Consider the following 19,395-nt stretch of genomic DNA (forward strand, 5'->3'; position numbering starts at 1 on the left):
TATCAAGACAAAGTTGAGCAAGTAATAGGTCTCCAAAGTTTGGTTAAAAAATTAGGCTTGCATTTTTGTAGGAAAACAGGTTTGTCTTTTCTACTCTCTATTTCACAAACTCAATAAACTATTTAAAATTGCATAAAATAATGGGGCCAAGTGTTTAATTTTTTAAATGTTTGGGTATTCACCCTATGTAATGCCTTTTACACGGTATATAGAACTTTGTGATTTATTTCCAATTTTGTTGCCTTGGCAAAATGAGACTTTTTTTTTTTTAACCATTACAAAAGAATGATAAACTGATAATTATATAATATAATAGATAATTGTAATATGCTGAAAGACTAAGTTGTTAGCAATGTAGGCATAAACAGTTTACCAGGTGAGATAGGCTAGTATCATTAGAGGGTTTTGTCTCAGTTATGTTATAGGAGGTGAAATATAGTGGGTTGCAGGAAGGCAGATGACCTCCATCTCCCTTGAAAATATAATTGTTCAAGAGGTGGAAAGGAACAAGAAACATATCACCGATTTAATTTAACTTACAAAAACCTGGATGAAACTGCACATATTTAATTAATAAAACTACCTAATTAGAATAATTTTATATGAATGGATTCATGCCTGGCAATTATGCTATGAAAGTTGGAAGATAATGGTTTATAGAAAAGCAGAACCCTTCATTTTCCTGAAAAACTATTTGTTCAAGAGGCAAAGATATAAAACTAAATAACTCTGCTTTACAGGGCTCATCTGTACTGTCCCAGTAGCTAACCCCTGAATAGGGGTTATTTACAAGACATTACACATGCTACTCATCTGTACTGGGATAGTACAGATGAGTAGCATGTGTAATGTCTTGTAAATAAAATGGATTGTAACTGAATACACACTGACCAACAATATTTTTGAAATAACTAAAATTTAATATACATATCCTTTAAGAAGATGGCATTTTGCCTTGCATTTATGGTATTTATAATTCTAGTTTTCCATTGTCCAAAAATGTTTATTTTAAATTAAAATTAATTGAAGTAGTAATTGATGAAAAGAAGCTTATGAAAGAAGATATTTAGGACTGCATAAATCAGAAATGTTCACTATTACAAAAGAGTGGCAATTTGTAATTGGAAAGAACTATGGAAATTAGAATCCGTATAATAATAATGTATACATAGTGAAAGCAGATGATATAAAGGCAACTACTAACCTACATTAATCACTGAGGAGTAATTAATATTAGCATTAGTAGTGGCATATGATGCAAGAAATCGAGCATCATATAGCATCAGCCAAAAAAAAAAAAAAAAAAAAACACAAACCTTCCTGTTTCACCTATCCATTCCCTCCAATAGTTTGTCTAGTCCTTCCTTGAATTTATTTAAGCCATCAACTTCCACAACACATGGAAGTTTGTTCCAACCAGCAATCAACTACCTGCTGGCTAAAGGCAAATTTCTGTACATCCGTTCTGCAATGATCCTTCCTCAATTTGAATTTATGCCCCTCGTGAAAGAAGCATTAGCATTAATAAAGGCACACAATGCAAGAAAGCAAGCTTATACAGAATAACGAACAAGCATTGAGCTTGTTCAATCCATTCAAAGCCTTAAACACCTCAGTCAGATCACCTTCAGGTGCCTAGTCTACAGATGCTGCAATTTGCAGAACTGAAGCCTTTCATGGTAAGAGCACCCCTTTGTTCCCCTCACCAATCTTGTTGCCCTTCCTGTACTTGCTCCAGCAAGCTCTACATTCTTCCTAAAATGCAGTACGCAAGTGGCCTGACCATTGCCTTATACAATGGGATAATCACCTTATCCATGCTAGATTCCTGTATATCACTGACAAAACCCCATGAACTGTCCTGGGAGCCTTTCTGCATTGCTCAGAGAAATATGTGACTGCACAATTACCCTCTGATCTTTTATATCTTTCATGTTGAAATTGATTAAGGATTTTTGTTACAGGAGATAATATGAGGTACATTCAAAAAGTTCCCATTTACTATAAATGTTTATTGAGTGAACAGTTGGACTTGACCTAATTACCTTCAAAGTACCTTCCTTCTACACACAGACTTGCTCCATTGGTCTTCCCAAACTTTGAAACATTCTTTAAAATGTGTTTTTTTAGCACATGTAGGGCCACTTTGGTGTTTTCTTTGATGCTATCCACTGTAGCAAAATGACAGCCCAGAAGCCCCATTTTCAGTTTAGGGGACAGTCAGTAGCCACATGGTGCAAGGGTGGGGAGTAGAGAGGTTGCAGCAGGATTGATCACATTGTCATGCTGCAGGATCCAGCCATCCTTCCATTTTTGAGGTTGTCTTCAGCTCACATTCTCACACAAACATCAAAAGGTCAATGTAGTAAGTAGCAGTAATGCTTCTCCCCCTTTCACAGATTTTGTGGTGCACTATACCTTCCCTGTTGAAAAAAATGATCAGCATGATTTTGATTTTGGATTTTGTTGTATAAGATTTTTTGGGCCCTGGGAGATATTTTTGTGTGCCATTCAGAACCCACCCTGGTCTCGGGTATATAGACAAACACCCAACTCTTATCTTCAGTGACCACTTTTCCTAGGAAGTGTGAATCCTATGCAAATTTTTCAAACAAATCACCTGCAATGGCTTTCTGCAGTCCATTTGATTGTCCAACTTTTTCAAGTCGAGTAATACATTTACATTGGCTTTCACAACAATATGCTGTATGTTAGCATATTGTTGATTTTTAGCACAGAAATAACATATTAGCAGCATGTGATCTCAGGACACCTAATCTAAAAGTATGCATATTTATATGTTTATGTCACTTGTTAAAAGGAAAGTTATTGAAAAGTGTACTTTATAAAGACCGAGTCGCATGAAACTTTCTTTCATATGCTTCAATTTTTCACGGTTGTTGTTGTTATAGTAGAGTTTTAGAAGCATCAGCAACTAAGGCCATATTGTTCCATGTATACTGTCTTGTAAATTTTTTGTGTGTGTGTGTGTGTTCCATTGTCGATTTTCTGTTTGCTGGACAAAAAATCCGAGATTCTGGGAGATAAAACCATGCTACCCTCATCTGGGTAGCATGGTTTTATAACTTAGCCACATTGTTTAAAAGGCCCATAAAAATTTCTCACGTCATCGACAGGATTTGAAATCAGGTCTCTTCTACTCAGTGTGGTGAGGACAGCAATTCTACTAATTGTGCAACCCACGAGGGCCAATTTTTCATTATAACGATAGTAAGACTAATAAACTTTCTGTAGACATTAACAGAAACAAGGTTTTTAAGTTAATAAAGTATTGAGTTTTATCAATTACATTTCAGCAGGTCTGCATGTTATTTTTATGCTGGCTGGAAAAAGGTATGTGTCAATTTTTATTTTTTTGATGAAAATTTAAGAGGCAAATGCATAGATTGATTTTTAGACTGTTAGACATAAAGGTATATGATGACCCAAAAGACAAGCACCGAATTCAGTTAAGGATAAGCTGAAAGTGGAATGTGAAAATTGCTTTGATTATTCTGGAAATGGTAATTAATGGTTAGTGAAATAATTAGCACTTCAACATGTGTGGAGTGTAATCTGCCTTTAATTTCTTAAAGAAACTATTCTTAGATGTTTAATGGTACTTCCTCTACCACTTTTTCTGTGACTATAAAGGCAGCAGAACTGGTAAATTATGGTGGCTTCATTTACATACAGTTGTTAATTTTATTACATATTCTTTAATGTTAATATTTAGCTTTTATAAGTATACACATAATAGATCCTGAATTAGTCAACCAACAGCTATGAATAATTCAAGATCTATAATGCATATAATTACTAAAAGCTAAATATTAACAAGAAAGAAATTTGTATTTAAATTAACAACTCTATATAAATGAAGTCACCATAAATTATAGTCACTGAAAAAGTGGTATAAGAAGTACCATGAAACATCTGAGAATAATCTGTAATTCTTTAAGAAATTAAATTCAGATTAAACTCCATACACGTTGAGGTATATCAAGAAATGATTGGTATCATTTCTTGATATACCTGCACACCATGCTGCTAAAAGAAAATTTTAAATGTTAATTAATCCCTTCCCGGAACATTTTTTTCCTGAAAATGTGCCATAACGGATCGACTTTTTTTATTTTACAGATTAAAAGTATGCATCATGCAAATACTCACTGTATAATTTTTTATACATTTTTTAGTAGAAAATACATGGGAGTAATTAAACCCATTTGGGCTATCCTGAGTTATCTCGTGCATGCCAAAAAAGTATGCAAATTATACAGATTTTTTTAAAAATAAATTTGTGCTTGAGCTAAAAGAAAGGAACAGAAAAACACTCTTCACTACTCATTATATAAATAAATTTTAAAAAATCAAGTGGAATGCACAAGCAGTATCCTCCCGCCACAAGCGATAATCGAACTAACTACACTCTGACGCACGGCTGCCACAAGTGAATAGTCGAAGTAAGTGTAGCTTATGGGTGCAGTTCAAGACAGTGCTGAAATATTTTTCAATATTGTTTTCTAATTGGTTAACGCTTTTCAGTATTCAGCATTTAGGATAGCAAATTTTATTTTGCTTACTGGCAGCACATAGGAATGGCACGATGTCAGAACACTACTGTTCTGACATTGCTGTACAATAAGTAAATATAAGTAAAATGAAAGCCAGTCGTCTGCTGCCAGCCGTAAGAAAATCCCAAGAAATCTCGGGATTCGTCTGGTTAATGCAAAATTAGCCAGATAAATGTCCGAGAAAATATGTTTCAATCGTAAATTTGGAGGTATTATTGTATCCTGAGATATTTCGTGTAGTTCCAAATAACTTTTAAAACTAAAAACGAGATATCTCGGGATAATCCACGAAGGAGTTAAAAGGCAGAGATTTTAACATGACTGATTTCATATATCAGCATAGAAATAAATATAGATGGATTGAAGCCTGAATCGGCTGTTGATTTCATAAATGGAGATAAAATGAATCTAAATACAAATTTTATATGCACTAAAAGTTTTATACGTGAATAGATAAATTTAGTGATATGAAGTTTGAAGAGGCAACTAAATCCTATGCAAGATGGGAACCCAGGCTTTTGTTTTCTTCGTTTTTGTGAGAAAGGAACCCCATACACAATGGCTTCAGATTTCCAAACTTTCTAGAGGCTACCGATTGTGTTAATCTAAAGTGTTATATAATTTTAAGATTTTTGCAAAAGAATTCAAGATTTCAGCATGCACTCCAGAAGGAATAGCTGTAACAACTATATTGCTGAGGGATCTAACTGAACTGTTTAAGGAATTAAAAGGGTTCAGAAAGCATTATATGTTTGGGCTTATTTTTTCATTTCTAGGATGACATAAAGACAGGAACAGATTTAAATTAAGGAAAGACAGTTGTAGGCTGCACACAAGGAAATTTGTTTTCAGACAAATGGTAACCTACTGGAACAAGTTGTCACCTGGCCATGTGGAGTTAGAAGGCTTATTAGGTTTAAAGAGGAACTGGACAAATACTTGGAGAGAGTAGATAAAACATGATGAAATAGTTCTTTGTATTGTTCTGCCATTTTTATGTTTATACTTGGTGGGGGGGGGGAAGAGCACACAAAGCTACCATTTAAAATTATAAAAGATAAGCATTTTAACTAAATTTTACAGATAAATTGCAAAAGTTGGCAGGCACTTCCCTGATCTGTCATCCAAAAAATATTTTGGTCTATATTTTGATTTAATAAAATTATGTAAAATACTAACCTGTTTTTAGTAAATGTACTGTTTCCAGGATTAGAAGTAGTAGGTTCTGAATCTGAAGTGGGTTTATATAGACTAACATCTTTTTCCTTTTCTTTACTTGCCATGCTATTCAGTATGGCTTTTTGCTGTAGAGTATTATTATGACTTAATATAAGAGCCTGGAAGGACATAAACAGAGATATAAATTGGATACTCATTATTAAAACTACAATTGTGAAGTTGAAAAGAAACTAAGTTCTTTCTCTCTTTTATATATATATATATATATATATATCGGTCGATAAATTCGATAAAGTGGAATTCTGATACGTACATGATTGAATATAGGTCGATTAATTCAATTAAGTGGTATTTTACTATAGGTATTAGTGTGTATATGGATCAGGTAATCAAGCTAGCATATATGGGCTATCTTAATTCTGTTTGACCTATAAACGTTAAGTTAAGCATATTAAAATTACTATGAAGCAATCAATACAAAATGATAATGAAAATGTCATTACTAACTGATAATGAAAAATTATCAATACTAACTGATAATGAAAAAATATCAATACTAAGTGATTATGAAAATATCAATACTAAATGATAATGTACAATGCAATTTTTGAAAATATCAATATTAAATGATAATGTGCTGCAATTTTTGAAAAAACATTCCATCACATGGCCATCAATCCACTACTTCATCGGGGGCTTTGAATGGATCGATAGCCCGTCTGAAGGAATGTCCCATACCTACCCGTTTCTGTTGTCCCCATTCCAGTTTTGCCATTCATTATTTCGCTAATATATATATATAAGCAATATTTTTTATTTAGATAAGTATAATGATTTTAGGTTTAATTTAAGAATCATTTTATAGTTTTTGGTTTGAATTTAAATTTTAAATTTTGTAAGCAACTGTAGCAGCAAACTGGGATAGGTGACACAAAGCCCAATGGGTATGTATCTGAATAAATGAGAAGGTTCTTACTGCAACTTGTCCTGTGGTGATCGTTGGTCAGAAAGGGGTAAGTTCCCACCTTCTTTTTGTTTTATATGTAGTAAAGTTATTACTGTGCAGTCGCACTAATTGTATATAGTGGTGTGATGTTGAATTAGCTTCAGGGCCTGATATCCTATGTCAATGCGTGTAGAGGGGGGGGGGGGTTGGAGTCGGGAGAAACCTTCCGAAAAGAAACAATGGCAGAAGTGATGTTTAATATACATGAAATATGTTTATGAAAATGGAAGAAAATTACTTTTACAAATGTTATATATATATATATATAGCTGTAGTAACATCACAGTGTGCCAAAGACACAAAACTGTACTGTCTTTTACCTTTGACAGACTGTGATGCATACTCTGATTCCTGGAATCATCCTGGAGTATGAACAGAATTTATTTATTCATGAGATTCGGAGCTAAGCCTTTTGCATTCAGTACCATTTCAGCAATCACAAGCACATTTCTACTGTGGTTACACATTCTCAGTTTTCATAGTTTTACTGGAACAATAAATGTGTAGAAGTGCATTTTAACGTGTGGTTCAGATAAGTGAAAAGAGAAAAAGTGAGGGTATCCCTGGCGGGATGAAAAAGAAAGGTCTATGGATCAAGGAATCATTTTCAGCTTTAATTAAAAAAACATTGCTCAGATTATTTCTGGTACCAATGTGGGGAAAGCAACACCTTTGATGCTGTTTTGGAGGGGTATAAAATCCTTATGGTAGTGAGGAACATTTCTGCAAGCTGGAAAGATATCAAGTAATCCAGTTTGAAGGGTGAAAACTTTGCCTGCAGTTTGTGACTGTAAAGATTTCAAAAAGACACAAGAAAATGTCATAAGGGAAATTTTATACATGGTGAAATGCCTTAACCTGGAAATTAAATACTGAAGATGCAAAAGAGTTGCTTGTGTCTCATAGAGAAGACCTCACAATCAACAAAATGAGGAGTTGTAGGCACAAATGCAAACTGAAGAAAGGACTCATAGAGATGATGAAATTTCCAGTACCTTATCAAAGAGCCTGAACCTCAAAAGTTTAAGAGAAATCATGATGTATGTGGAAAAGACAATAGGAGTCAGAGGATTCTGAAAGAAGCAATAATGTTGTCAGTGGCCTATATTGATTGCTATGATACTTTATTTTGAAATAAAAAGACAGCAACTTATCAGCTTTCTTTGAATAACTTTTTCAAACAAGGTTAGTTTATCAGGTATGTATGGTACTTGTATTTATTCATATTTAAAAAAAAAAATTCATAAAACTTCAGGAATATACCTCGGCAATTACATGACTTTATAAGGTAAATTAGCATCTGTTAGTGTACACTCAGTTAACATAAGGTTTCCCACTGCATACGTTAACAAAGTATTAGGTATATTTAATTGATGCTATATGCAAACTTTTCATCTTTGGTCATGACTCAATCATGAGAATCTTACTACTCAAAGGAACGTAATTTTCTGCTGATAATCATTTATTTTTGGGTTTCCATATGAAATTTACGAAATATTACACCTGTAATGTTCATGCTGTCATGAATTTTATAGGTACTCAAAGTATCTGAGAAATTTTTAAGTGAAAGCTTTTAATGAAAAAGTACAGTGCAAAAATTTGCCTTTTAATTAAAAAGCAAGTAATAAAAGAAAAGTTACACATAATGAATACAGTAAACCCCCGCTATTCGCGGTATCTGTATTCGCGGTTTCGCGATCGCTGATTTAATATAAAATGAAACTTTAAAAAATGTGAATTTTAAAGCACCGTGAATATTTTCCGCCATAAAAAAACACGGGCGTGGCTAAAATTATCTTTCCCGGTCAAAACAGCGCTCAGTAGTGGGGGGAGAGGGGTGACAAAATCACGAGCGTGGATGTTTCTCGCTAATCCTTGTTCAGTATGTGTTATGCGCTTGTCATGGAAGGTTTGGTCGTTTGCGTTTAATTTATATGCTTATAAATTGAATACATTTATCAATTTATAAATTGATATGCTTACAAAAGTGATAAATCTACTGTTTTGTAGTGAAAAACAGACTTTTTCAAGTGTGTTAACGGAAGAAAGTGACTTTATTGTGGACAAGTTCTTTTTTACCCGTACAAAAATATGGCTACGAATAACAAGGGAAATGTGAAAATATCAAAGAAAGTGATGACATTAGAGAATAAAATTGAGTTATTAGACAAAATTTCTAATGGTGAAAGTGTCTCCTCAGTGGCAAAACATTATAAAATCAATGAGTCAACGGTATGATCAATCAAAAAATCGGAAGAAAAAATCCGCCGTAGTGTCCGTGAAAACACGCCAATTGCTTCAAAAATTTGCTCTGTAACTCGTGATGTTAAATTAGAAAAAAAATGGAAAAAGCTTTAAATCTGTGGATAGAAGACCGAACTCAAAATAAAATTCCGTTAAGTTCACTCATCATTCGCGAAAAGGCAAAACTCCTTTATCAACACTTTAGCGAAACTGGTGATTGGTGGGATAAGTTTTTTTAGCTAGCAAAGGCGCTGGTTTGAAAGATTTGTTTGAAATTTCTAATAAATATTACATTTAATATTAAATTGTTTCTTATTTTCATTTCGATACCTTATGCTTGCATTTCACTATGTACTGTCTATGTACATAGTCATATTATGAAGGTACATATAATACATACATAGACAAAATTATAGACTAGTTTTTCTTATATATTTCATACTTTGGAACGGAACCCCTTTATTACTATGGGAGCCATAACTCAGTATTCGTGTTTTCGGTATTCGCGACATTTCTCAGGAACGTAACCCCCGAGAATAGCGGGGGTTTACTGTATTGCAAAAGTTTATTATCCATGGGAGTGGCCTTCAAAGCCAGCTCCTACTTAGCACTTCAAGAATCTTGAGGGGGGGGGGGAGGGATAGGACTCTGAATATAAAGAGATAATACACAAGGGATAGTAAGTAGCTTTCTTCAGTGGAAAGGGACTAGTTATTCCTGAAAACTTTGACATAGTGTCAATCTGTGATTTTTTCCAACTTGCTTCTGGTATATCATCTTTAGCAAAAGATTTACCATTCAGATCAAAGATATGGAAATCAATGAATGCTAATAATTGTGAATGTGTGGGGAAGGGGGATTTCAGGATTTCATCTACAGCTCATTGCAAAGCCACACAAACACACACAGCTTATCATGCAAAGTGCACGATGAAATGTCACAAAACTACAGGTGGGAAATCTTGGAGTGTCATGTATATCACCCATTTGAGTTAAAAATTGCAGTGAGTTATGAAAGGTCTGTTAAGTGGGTTAAGCTAGGCTTGTGAGGAACTAAATGGGGTCCAATGGGGTCGCGTTTTCGGTATTCGCGACATTTCTCAGGAACGTCACGAATACCGCACATTTCTTAGTACCATATGTCCAACCTTCACTTACTTGCGGTGAAACCTCTTAGCAGGGAGCTAGCTGTATAGCTTTTGAACAAATGAGGGACTATATGGTACTAAGATGACCAGGATAATTTGTAAGCCAAAACTACAGTATGAGAAAGCAGTTATAGTCCAGGAGGACTGATTTATATTAACATAGAGACCTGTAGCTTTCCTCAGCATAAGAAAATTGCAACAATGCTACATCTTCTGATTTGTAAGTGAAACACTGGAATTTAAGAAATAATTTAATAGGAAAAAAAAAAAAATAAATAAATAATAAAAATAAACAAATAAATAAAAACAAAAGGTTATTCATTCTAGACACGCTATTCGAAACCTTTGGGCAGTCAAGGAATATCTACTTCAGTTATAAAAATTTTTTTTACATTAATCTGTATAAATGTTCTTTGTAAATAAATTAAAATTACTAAAAAAATACTAAAACAAGTATGGAAACACTGATGAATATCACTTACTTTGAGACGTTCACTTTCTTTTTTCTGTTCTTCTGCCATCATCAATTTCATTCTTTCAAATTCTTCCTGTTTAAAAAAAAAAAAAAAAAAAAAAAAGTTTTATAATACAAACCTTGGAAAAAACTTTGGCACTGCCAGATTCTACGTGAAGAAAATATCCCAACCCATCTCCGGAAAGCGATGCAAAGCCTATATAAAAACTCAAAAGTCTGTATAAAATATTCTAATGGCCAACTATCAGACCCAATTAACATCAATAAAGGAGTCAAATAAGGATGTGGACTATCACCAAATTTATTTAATATCTACATCAATCAAATTCTTAAAGAATGGAAACAAACAATTAACAACGGAATACAGTTGAAGAAACGGAATAAAATCCAAACTATATTATATGCTGATGATCAAGTTATAATTGCAAAATCCGAAGATGAAAATCTCCACCTCAAAAACAAAATCAGTGGGATTATGTGGAAAAAACATACAAAGAGTCAAAATTGTTATTGATGATAAAATAATAGAACAAATATCTGACTTCACATATTTGGGAAATTTAATATCAAATGAAGGGAAAGACATCCACACTAAACTACAAAAATATAATAAAATGAATGGAACAATTAAACGCCACTTTGGAAAACAAATGACAGCTGAAACAAAATTACGACTGCACAACACTTCAAAACCAGCCCTCTTCTACAGCTGTGAGACTTGGGTAATAAATAAAAAAGATGCACACAAACTAGAAGAAGCACAAATGAGATTTTTAGGACCATTATTAAGACTAGACAACCAAAGAAATTTAGATATCCACGAGAAATTAAAAGTAGATAACATATAGTAAATGACATAAAACGGTATCAGGAAAAATGGATCAGCCACACAGAAAGAATGAACCCAGATCGGATCCCAAAATTAGCCTTTAACTACAAACCTACTGGCAAGAGAGATGTTGGTCGACCAAGACAATGATGGCGAGATCAAGACCACCTCCAAGAGCTACAACGGAACAGGTCTTAAAAGACCTAAGTCGGACGAAGTTCATGGTGATGATGACAATAGAAACCTCTAAGAACATAAAAGATTATATACTGAAGCTCAAGTGAACTACCAACTGTTCATTAAAATGGCTCAGAATTGTTATACATTGCTTGAATACTATAATAGAGCCACAATAGCATGTGACTGCTTTTGGCATGAGTCCCTGCTTTAATATGACTTGTGGCATGAAGTCAACAGGGTGCTGAAAAGTGACACGAGGAATACTGGACAGTTCAGGTAACACATCCTCAATTCTGTTCCACTGATGATCCTTCTCAGATAGCTGACAAACCGAACAAGTATTTTGCATCTACATTCACACATGAGGAATTCTATAGAGAAGTGGAGGATAGCAGCTTATTAAACTCTAACAGGGAGCTTAATGATTTTGAAATAACTGAGAGCAAAGTGGAGGAGAAATTGTTGAAGTTAAACATAAGGAAGACACCTGGGGTGGATGGGATCTCTCCAGTTATATTAAAGGAGGTGGTAAAGGACATAAGCAAACCCTTAGCCATAATTATGAGAGCATTCTTGGACTCTGGGAAGATCCACGCGCACTGGAGATGTGCAATTGTATCCCCAATTCACAAAGGGAGATCAAAGGATGACATGAGTAATTACAGAACTGTTAGTTTAACTTCTGTTTCAGGGAAAATAATGGAGTCACTGGTTAAAGAAGCATTGCAGGAACATCTAGACAAGACTGCAGTAATAATTCAGACACAACATGGGTTGTTAAGGGGAAGTCGTGTCTGGCCAATTTGATTGGATACTATGATGTGGTCACAAAGGAACTGGATGCAAAAAATAATTTTGATGTCATATACTTGGATTTCAGGAAGGCTTTTGATATTGTTGCACATGGAAGACTACTGTACAAATTGGAGCAGTATGACATTAAGGGCAAGTTGCTACACTGGTGAAAGGGTGGTTGAGTGGGAGAAGACAGAGAGCAGTAATCAATGGACATTGCTCTTCATGGATTAATGTTATTAGTGCAGTCCCCCAGGGTTTGGTGTTGGGCCCACTGTTGTTTTGTACATTTAGCAATGGTACTGATGAAGGTATATCAGGCTTAATGTCCAAGTTTGCAGATGATACAAAGGTTGGCATAGTTGTTAACGACAGTATGCTACTCCAACTGGATCTAGAAAAGCTGGGGAGATGGGCTGAGAAGTGGCAACTAAAGTTTAACACTGAAAATGCAAAGTATTGTATATGGGTAGAAGTAACTCCAGAGAAACGTACCAACTGTGCGGTTCTACACTCAGATATGAAGTTTTCTGAGCGGTGCAGACAGGCTGCCAGAGCAAGTCATGGAGTCTTGTCAGTGATATACAGGAATTTTACTAGTAGGTATAAGGAGGTGTTATCACTTTGTATAAGGCAATGGTCAGGCCGTGCCTTGAGTACTGTGTACAGGTCTGGAGGCCTCATTTTAGAAAGGATGTAGAGTTCCTAGAACAAGTACAGAGAAGGGCAACAAAGGAGTCCTCTTACCAAGTTTAAGTTCTGCAAAGTGCAGCATCTGGAGACTAGGCACCTGTGAGGTGATCTGACTGAGGTGTATAAGGCCTTGAATGGGTTGAGCAGGCTCAATGCTGGTGGGATTCTTCCTCTTGCTCAGATTACACACCTGAGGGTACATAAATTCAAATTGAGGAAAGACAGTTGTAGAATAGATGTGTAGAAAATTGCCTTTAGCCAGCGGGTAGTTGATTGCTGGAACAAACTTCCATCTGTTGTTGTGGAAGTTGATAGCTTAAATAAATTCAAGGAACAACTGGACAAACTTTTAAATCAAATGAATGTGTAAATTTGGATTTTTTTTTTTTTTTTGGTTGTTGCTTTTTAAGTTTGCTTTTTTGTAGATATGCCTCTTCTAATGTTGATGTGGGCACAGGATCATGCTGATGAATATGCCTTTCCAGTTCACCCCACAGAAGCTTGAAATCTTGTTCACTGTATTGTCATCTTGACAAGTACCTTTGTTCATAGGGGTAATTTTCTCTCATTAATTTTGTTTTATTGGTTTCCTTTTGTATTTATATATAGTGCATTTAGAATTTATCTGAAAAAAAAAAAAAAAAAAAAAAACACGACTATCCAAAATACCCTTCGTCCCAATTTTTTCAGATACTGGAATTCTGTAGTTCTGACAAATTTTCTGTGGAACATGAATCATATGCATGTCCCTGCTGTAACAGACATAATTTATTTTGGAACCTTACTAAGAGTCAATTTTCTGGAATAAGAAATGGACTTTGAATTATTTCATGTAAATATAACCCAAAAAGTAAATTGTACACACAGAAATATCACACTACATTACAAGTGATCAAACGTTTTATACATTATTCCCTGAAACATCAGAAAATATTAAAATTTCCAATGGAGAAATTACCTGTTCTTTTAGTTTTGCAAGTCGGGCTTCCTCCTCTAGCTTTCTTCTTTCTTCAACTTCAGCTTCTTTCTTCTTCCTCCTACATTTATAAAGATAATGTAATATAAGTAATTGCACAATTAAAAGAAAGTCAGTGATAGCAATAATTCTCATGCAATATATAACTAGCACTGAATAAAAGATGACTAATCAAGTTCAGAGTAAATCCTTCCCAAAGATGTTATTAAACTGACCTAAAGTTTATAATGTTCTAAACATAGTATGGTAGAACAATATTTAAAAGTTTTCTAAAGCATAAAATAGTATCCATGGTCTTTCTGCTACTGGGGATGGGTCATACAAACTCAGAACATCCAAGTAAAACTGTTTCTTCTTTTCACATTCTGCTTAATAAATTCAACTTTTTACTTTCTGCCTTCCCTTGTGATCTATCAGGATATTCAAGGTTGACAAAAGGCATTTCTACTATCTGTCCCCCATTTCTTGTTTTGCTTTTCCTATCCCCTCTCTACAATCCTCTGCAGCATAATGAATCTTCCTTAGTAACATAAGGATTTATTTATTCCAGATGCTTTCTAATGAGAGAAACGTCCAGAAAGATCCCAGTACCCAATTTTCAGGATCCTGTAATTTTGACCAAAAGAAGTCCAGCCTTGAGGGTGTATACGTTCATTTTAGTATATGTCTAGTGGAGATTTTACTGGGCTACATCTTGCATTCATTAGGATTTAATTTTCTTTTCTTTTCTTTCTTTTTTTTTTTTTTTTTAAGCACGCATCTTAGGTGACTATTTTAGCTCTTTACACAGTCTTAATAAATAAATCAGCAACTGATAAATAGTATAAAGGGACTACATCTTTTTTTTAATTAATGGTTGTGAATGCTGAAACTGAAACCTATCTGCTTGAAGGTTAGCAAGAGGCTGATGTACCAAGCTCGGTTTATAATAGAAATACACTTATAATGGTGCTTGTCATTGGACTATAAACTTTTAACTCTCTGAAAAAGAAACAATGGCAAAATTAATAGTAAAATAATGCCATATGGTAACATATGTAATGGTATGTGGAATTTTGTAGACAATATATGTAAGTATTAGTAGTGACAAATGATTCAAGGAAGTAACCTCATACAGCATCGTGCATGCACACACATACCTCATCATCTCATCTGTAGATCTCCATTAACAATCTATCTAGTCTGTCCTTAAATTTATTCAAAATTCTCCCTTCCATAACACCAGATAAAAGTCTGTTCCAAATCAATTACTCTCTGGCTGAAAGCAAAATTTTGTACTTCTATCCTACAGCCACCCTCTTTCAATTTAAATTTATGCCCCCTTCTTTGTGTCACCTGAAAAAGACCAGATTAGTCTGGCAGGATGCCATCAGCATTTAGTTTACACAATGCTCAGGTTCCTCAGTGAGGGCTCTTTGCAGAATTGAAGTATTTCTTAGTAAGAGTACCCTCAAAAGGGTACTCTGCCACCATCCCCAAAGATTCACATCACTCCTAAAACAAGACTTCCAGAGCTGCACGTAGTATTCAAGATGCACCTGATCATTGCCTAATACAATGCCTAGTACTATCGATATATCTAATTAATATGAGTTTCACATTTTTGCAGCAGTCCAGAGCATGTTCTATACAAACAGGTGAAGAATATGAATCCACCTCCACCACAGCTAGAAGCAAATTCTATACACATCTGTGGCAGTAGTGTGGGGATCACATAGGATTAGTTGCTGCAACTTGTTTTTTTAGCACTTTCCAATCAGTTTGCAATTCTGATATTAGAATTCCTTTTAAAGTATGAAAAGGAATTCTAATACAAGAGTGATGTCAACATAATAAAATGCATGCAACAAAACACTTACCATAATTGTTTCTGTAATCTTTCTTGCCTTAACCGTTGAAGTTCTTGTTCCTTTTGAGCCAACCGCTCATCTTTATGTTGTTCTAGTAATTTTTTTCTATCATCCTTTTCCCGCTCCAGCTGTCGGCGGGCTTCAATAACTCTCTGCATTCTTTCTTCCCTTTTCCTTAAATATGTATAAATAAACTGATAAAGTAATCATTAGTATTCATGCAAACAACACTGTTATTATCAAGTAGAGCAATCAAAGTATTTCAAAATTGAGTTCTAATGGTAAAAAGAGATGCTCCACTTCACCACCTGCATTATTAATCATTCTTTATTTATAAGATCTATTCAGAAATTAGTCAATTTTTATTATGGCACACAATTTCACAGGAAGTTATTAGTATTACTATTGGCAACACGATGCAAGGAAGCAAAAAGACCATTTCTCCATTCATTCCCATGATTTGCTCAAAACCTCCTTAAATTTATTCAAACCCCACCTTCCCAAAAGAAGGAAACTGATTTCAATAACTGATTACTCTTCGGATGAATGTGAATTTCTGCACTCTTTTCTGCAAATATCCTTTTCCAATTTAAATTTATGATCCTTGTGTTTCATCTGAGAAAAGATAAACATCCTATCAACATTTAGTTTATTTATCCTTTTTAAAGCATTACATATTTCAATTAGGTCACCACACAGGTGTCTAGTTTTTAGAGACTGCAATTTACAGAACACCCAGAATATTCTTGATCTTGACAAGGATATCACAATGCCCCCAACTAATCTTGTTGTTCTCTTCAACAACCCCATGGGCTCTTCCAGAAGCAGTCTGTGCCTCTCCCTAGACCTCTTTCATGAATTTTTCACTAACCTGAATTTAGTAAAACCCAGATGGTATGTTATTCTGAGATTACTGCTACCCAAAGGCAGTACCTTGCATTTATCATTGTTAAACCTCAGTTGCCATTTTCCAGCCCACGTGCTGAGTTTATATCCTCTTGAAGTACCATACCCTAATTACTGTTATTAACCACTTTGTCTACCTGTTATCATCGGCAAACTTAGAACACTAAACCTGAAATACCTACATCAATATTGTTAATATATATATCAAAAACAGTACGGGACCAAGACCAATCCATGTGGAACCCCACTTATTATATTAGCTAAAGGTTGCAATAATTATTATAATCATTGCAACTTGCAATATGTATTGATCTGAGATTTACTTAAAGATGTAACTAACATCATGGGTAAAGGGTGTAAAGGCAACTACAGTGGTCTCAGATAGTTTTTAAATTCTATAGTGTGACCAACTGATGATGTTACCATCAGCAAATTCTAAATGGGAATTAATCAAAGAAGTTACTAGGCATTTTATACCAACTAAGAAATACTCTTCAAGGTATAGGCCTAAATGGATGTCAGATGAACTGATGAAACTCATGACAGAGAAGAAAAGCACATGGGATGCATTAAATTATTGAGCGACATAGAAGCCTATGGTAGAGATGAACTAGTCTTAATCAAGTAACAAAGGCTGATTATGAGATATCTATGACTAAGGATGCAAAGAAAAACAGCAAAGACTATTTTACTTATGTAAACACTAGAAGGAAGGGGTTGAATCAAATTAGTCCAATCGATATAAGTAGTTTGATCCTGCTCAAAATGCTGAAAAACTGAATGAGTATTTTGCATCTACATTCACGCATGAGAAATTCTCTAGGGAGTGGAGGCCAGAAGTTTATTAAACCTCTAACAGGAAGCTAAATGATTTAATAATAACTGAGAGGAAAGTGTAAGAGAAATTGTTGAAGTTAAACATAAAAAAGGCACCTGTGGTGGATGGGATCTATGCAGTTATGTTAAGGAAGGCAGTGAAGGAAGTAAGCAAATCTTTAGCCACAATTAGGAGAATATCCTTGGATTCGTGGAAAGTAGATGTGGACCATGGACCGTAGTAGATTCGTGGAAAGTAGATGTCGACCATGGACCGTAGACGTGCAAATGTATCCCCAGTTCACAAAGGGGGATCAAAGGATGACATGAGTAATTACAGACCTGTTAGTTTAACTACTGTTCCAGGGAAATAATGGAGTCACTGGTAAAAAAGGAGTAATACAGGATCATCTATACTTCAATTATACTTCAAACACAGCATGGACTTGTTAAGGGAAATCTTTGACCAATCTGAATGGTTACTATGATGTGGTCACATAGGAATTGGATGCAAACAATAACAATTTTGATATCATATATTTGGATTTCAGGAAAGTTTTTTTTTTTTTTTTTTTTAATGTAAACCCGCCCTGTCATGGAATATTGTTCCCACATCTGGGGTGGTGCCCCCAAAACCTCTCAGGCTTCTTGATTCCATTCAGAAGAGGGCAGTTAGGTTAATTAATGATTTATCTCTAACAGAGTCTCTCCACTCGCTTTCTCATAGACGCACTGTTTCTGCTGCATGCCTCTTCTTCTACAATTCCTGCTCTCTCTTTCAAAACAGTCCGAACACGTGCCGCCACTAGCCAACATCCATTTACTGTCAAACTTAAAACCCACAGAACCAACTTTTCATCTTCCTCGTTTATTCATTCAACTGCCGTTTTCTGGAACAACCTTCCTTCATACGTATTTCCCGAAAATTACAATCTACAGAAGTTCAAGTCCAATGTCAACAAATATCTTCTTTCGTCTTCTTAACCTCAAACCCAAGCACGGTACTAAGTACTATAGGTTCTAATACCTCTCGTGTTTGGGGTTCACATAAAAAAAAAAAAAAAAAAAAAAAAAAAAACACGAGAGGTATTAGAACCTATAGTACTTAGTACCGTGCTTGGGTTGGAGGTTGAGAAGACAAAAGAAGATATTTGTTAACATTGGACTTGAACTTCTGTAGACTGTAATTTTCAGGAAATACATATGAATTTCTGTAACTTTCCAGAAAAAACGGCAGTTGAATGAATAAACGAGGAAGACGAAAAGTAGGTTCTGTGAGTTTGAAGTTCGACAGTAAATGGATGTTGGCTGGTGGCGGCACATGTTCGGACCGTTTTCAAAGAGAGAGCGGGAATTATAGAAGCCAATTCAGAAGAACAGTGCCTAAGTATCTGTAGAAGAGGCATGCAGCAGAAACAGTACGTCTATGAGAGAGCGAGTGGAGAGCCTCTGTTAGAGATGAATCATTAATTAACCTAACTGCCCTCTTCTGAATGGAATAAAGAAGCCTGAGAGAGGTTTTGGGGGCACCACCCGAGATGTGGGAACAATATTCCATGGTAGGGCGGATTTGCGATTTATACAGAGTGAGCAGCTGTTTGGAAGAAAAGTAACACCAAGAGTGAAAGAGAAAACCAAGTTTTTTAGATGCAGAGGAAGCAATATTTGTAATATGCTTGAGATTTGAAGTCAGTGTAATCCCCAAAAGAGATATATCATTTT

The 19,395-nt window shown here is 34.9% G+C and overlaps 1 protein-coding gene across 1 annotated transcript in view; it reads right to left on the reverse strand.

Moving 5' to 3' along the window:
• LOC150091956 (uncharacterized) overlaps positions 1-19,395 on the reverse strand; it is a 38,902-nt gene that overhangs the window by 13,168 nt on the left and 6,339 nt on the right. Inside the window, exons 2-5 of the mRNA XM_090386280.1 lie at positions 15,961-16,125; positions 14,084-14,162; positions 10,636-10,701; positions 5,757-5,914 (exon numbers count right to left, since the gene is read on the reverse strand). Of these exons, the coding sequence (XP_090242406.1) occupies positions 5,757-5,914; positions 10,636-10,701; positions 14,084-14,162; positions 15,961-16,125 (468 nt within the window). The remainder of the gene's footprint in view (positions 1-5,756; positions 5,915-10,635; positions 10,702-14,083; positions 14,163-15,960; positions 16,126-19,395) is intronic.

Source organism: Mastigoproctus giganteus, chromosome 1 (genome assembly GCF_048544385.1).
Source record: "Mastigoproctus giganteus isolate SK-2022 chromosome 1, ASM4854438v1, whole genome shotgun sequence".
Classification (NCBI taxonomy): Eukaryota; Metazoa; Arthropoda; class Arachnida; order Uropygi; family Thelyphonidae; genus Mastigoproctus; species Mastigoproctus giganteus.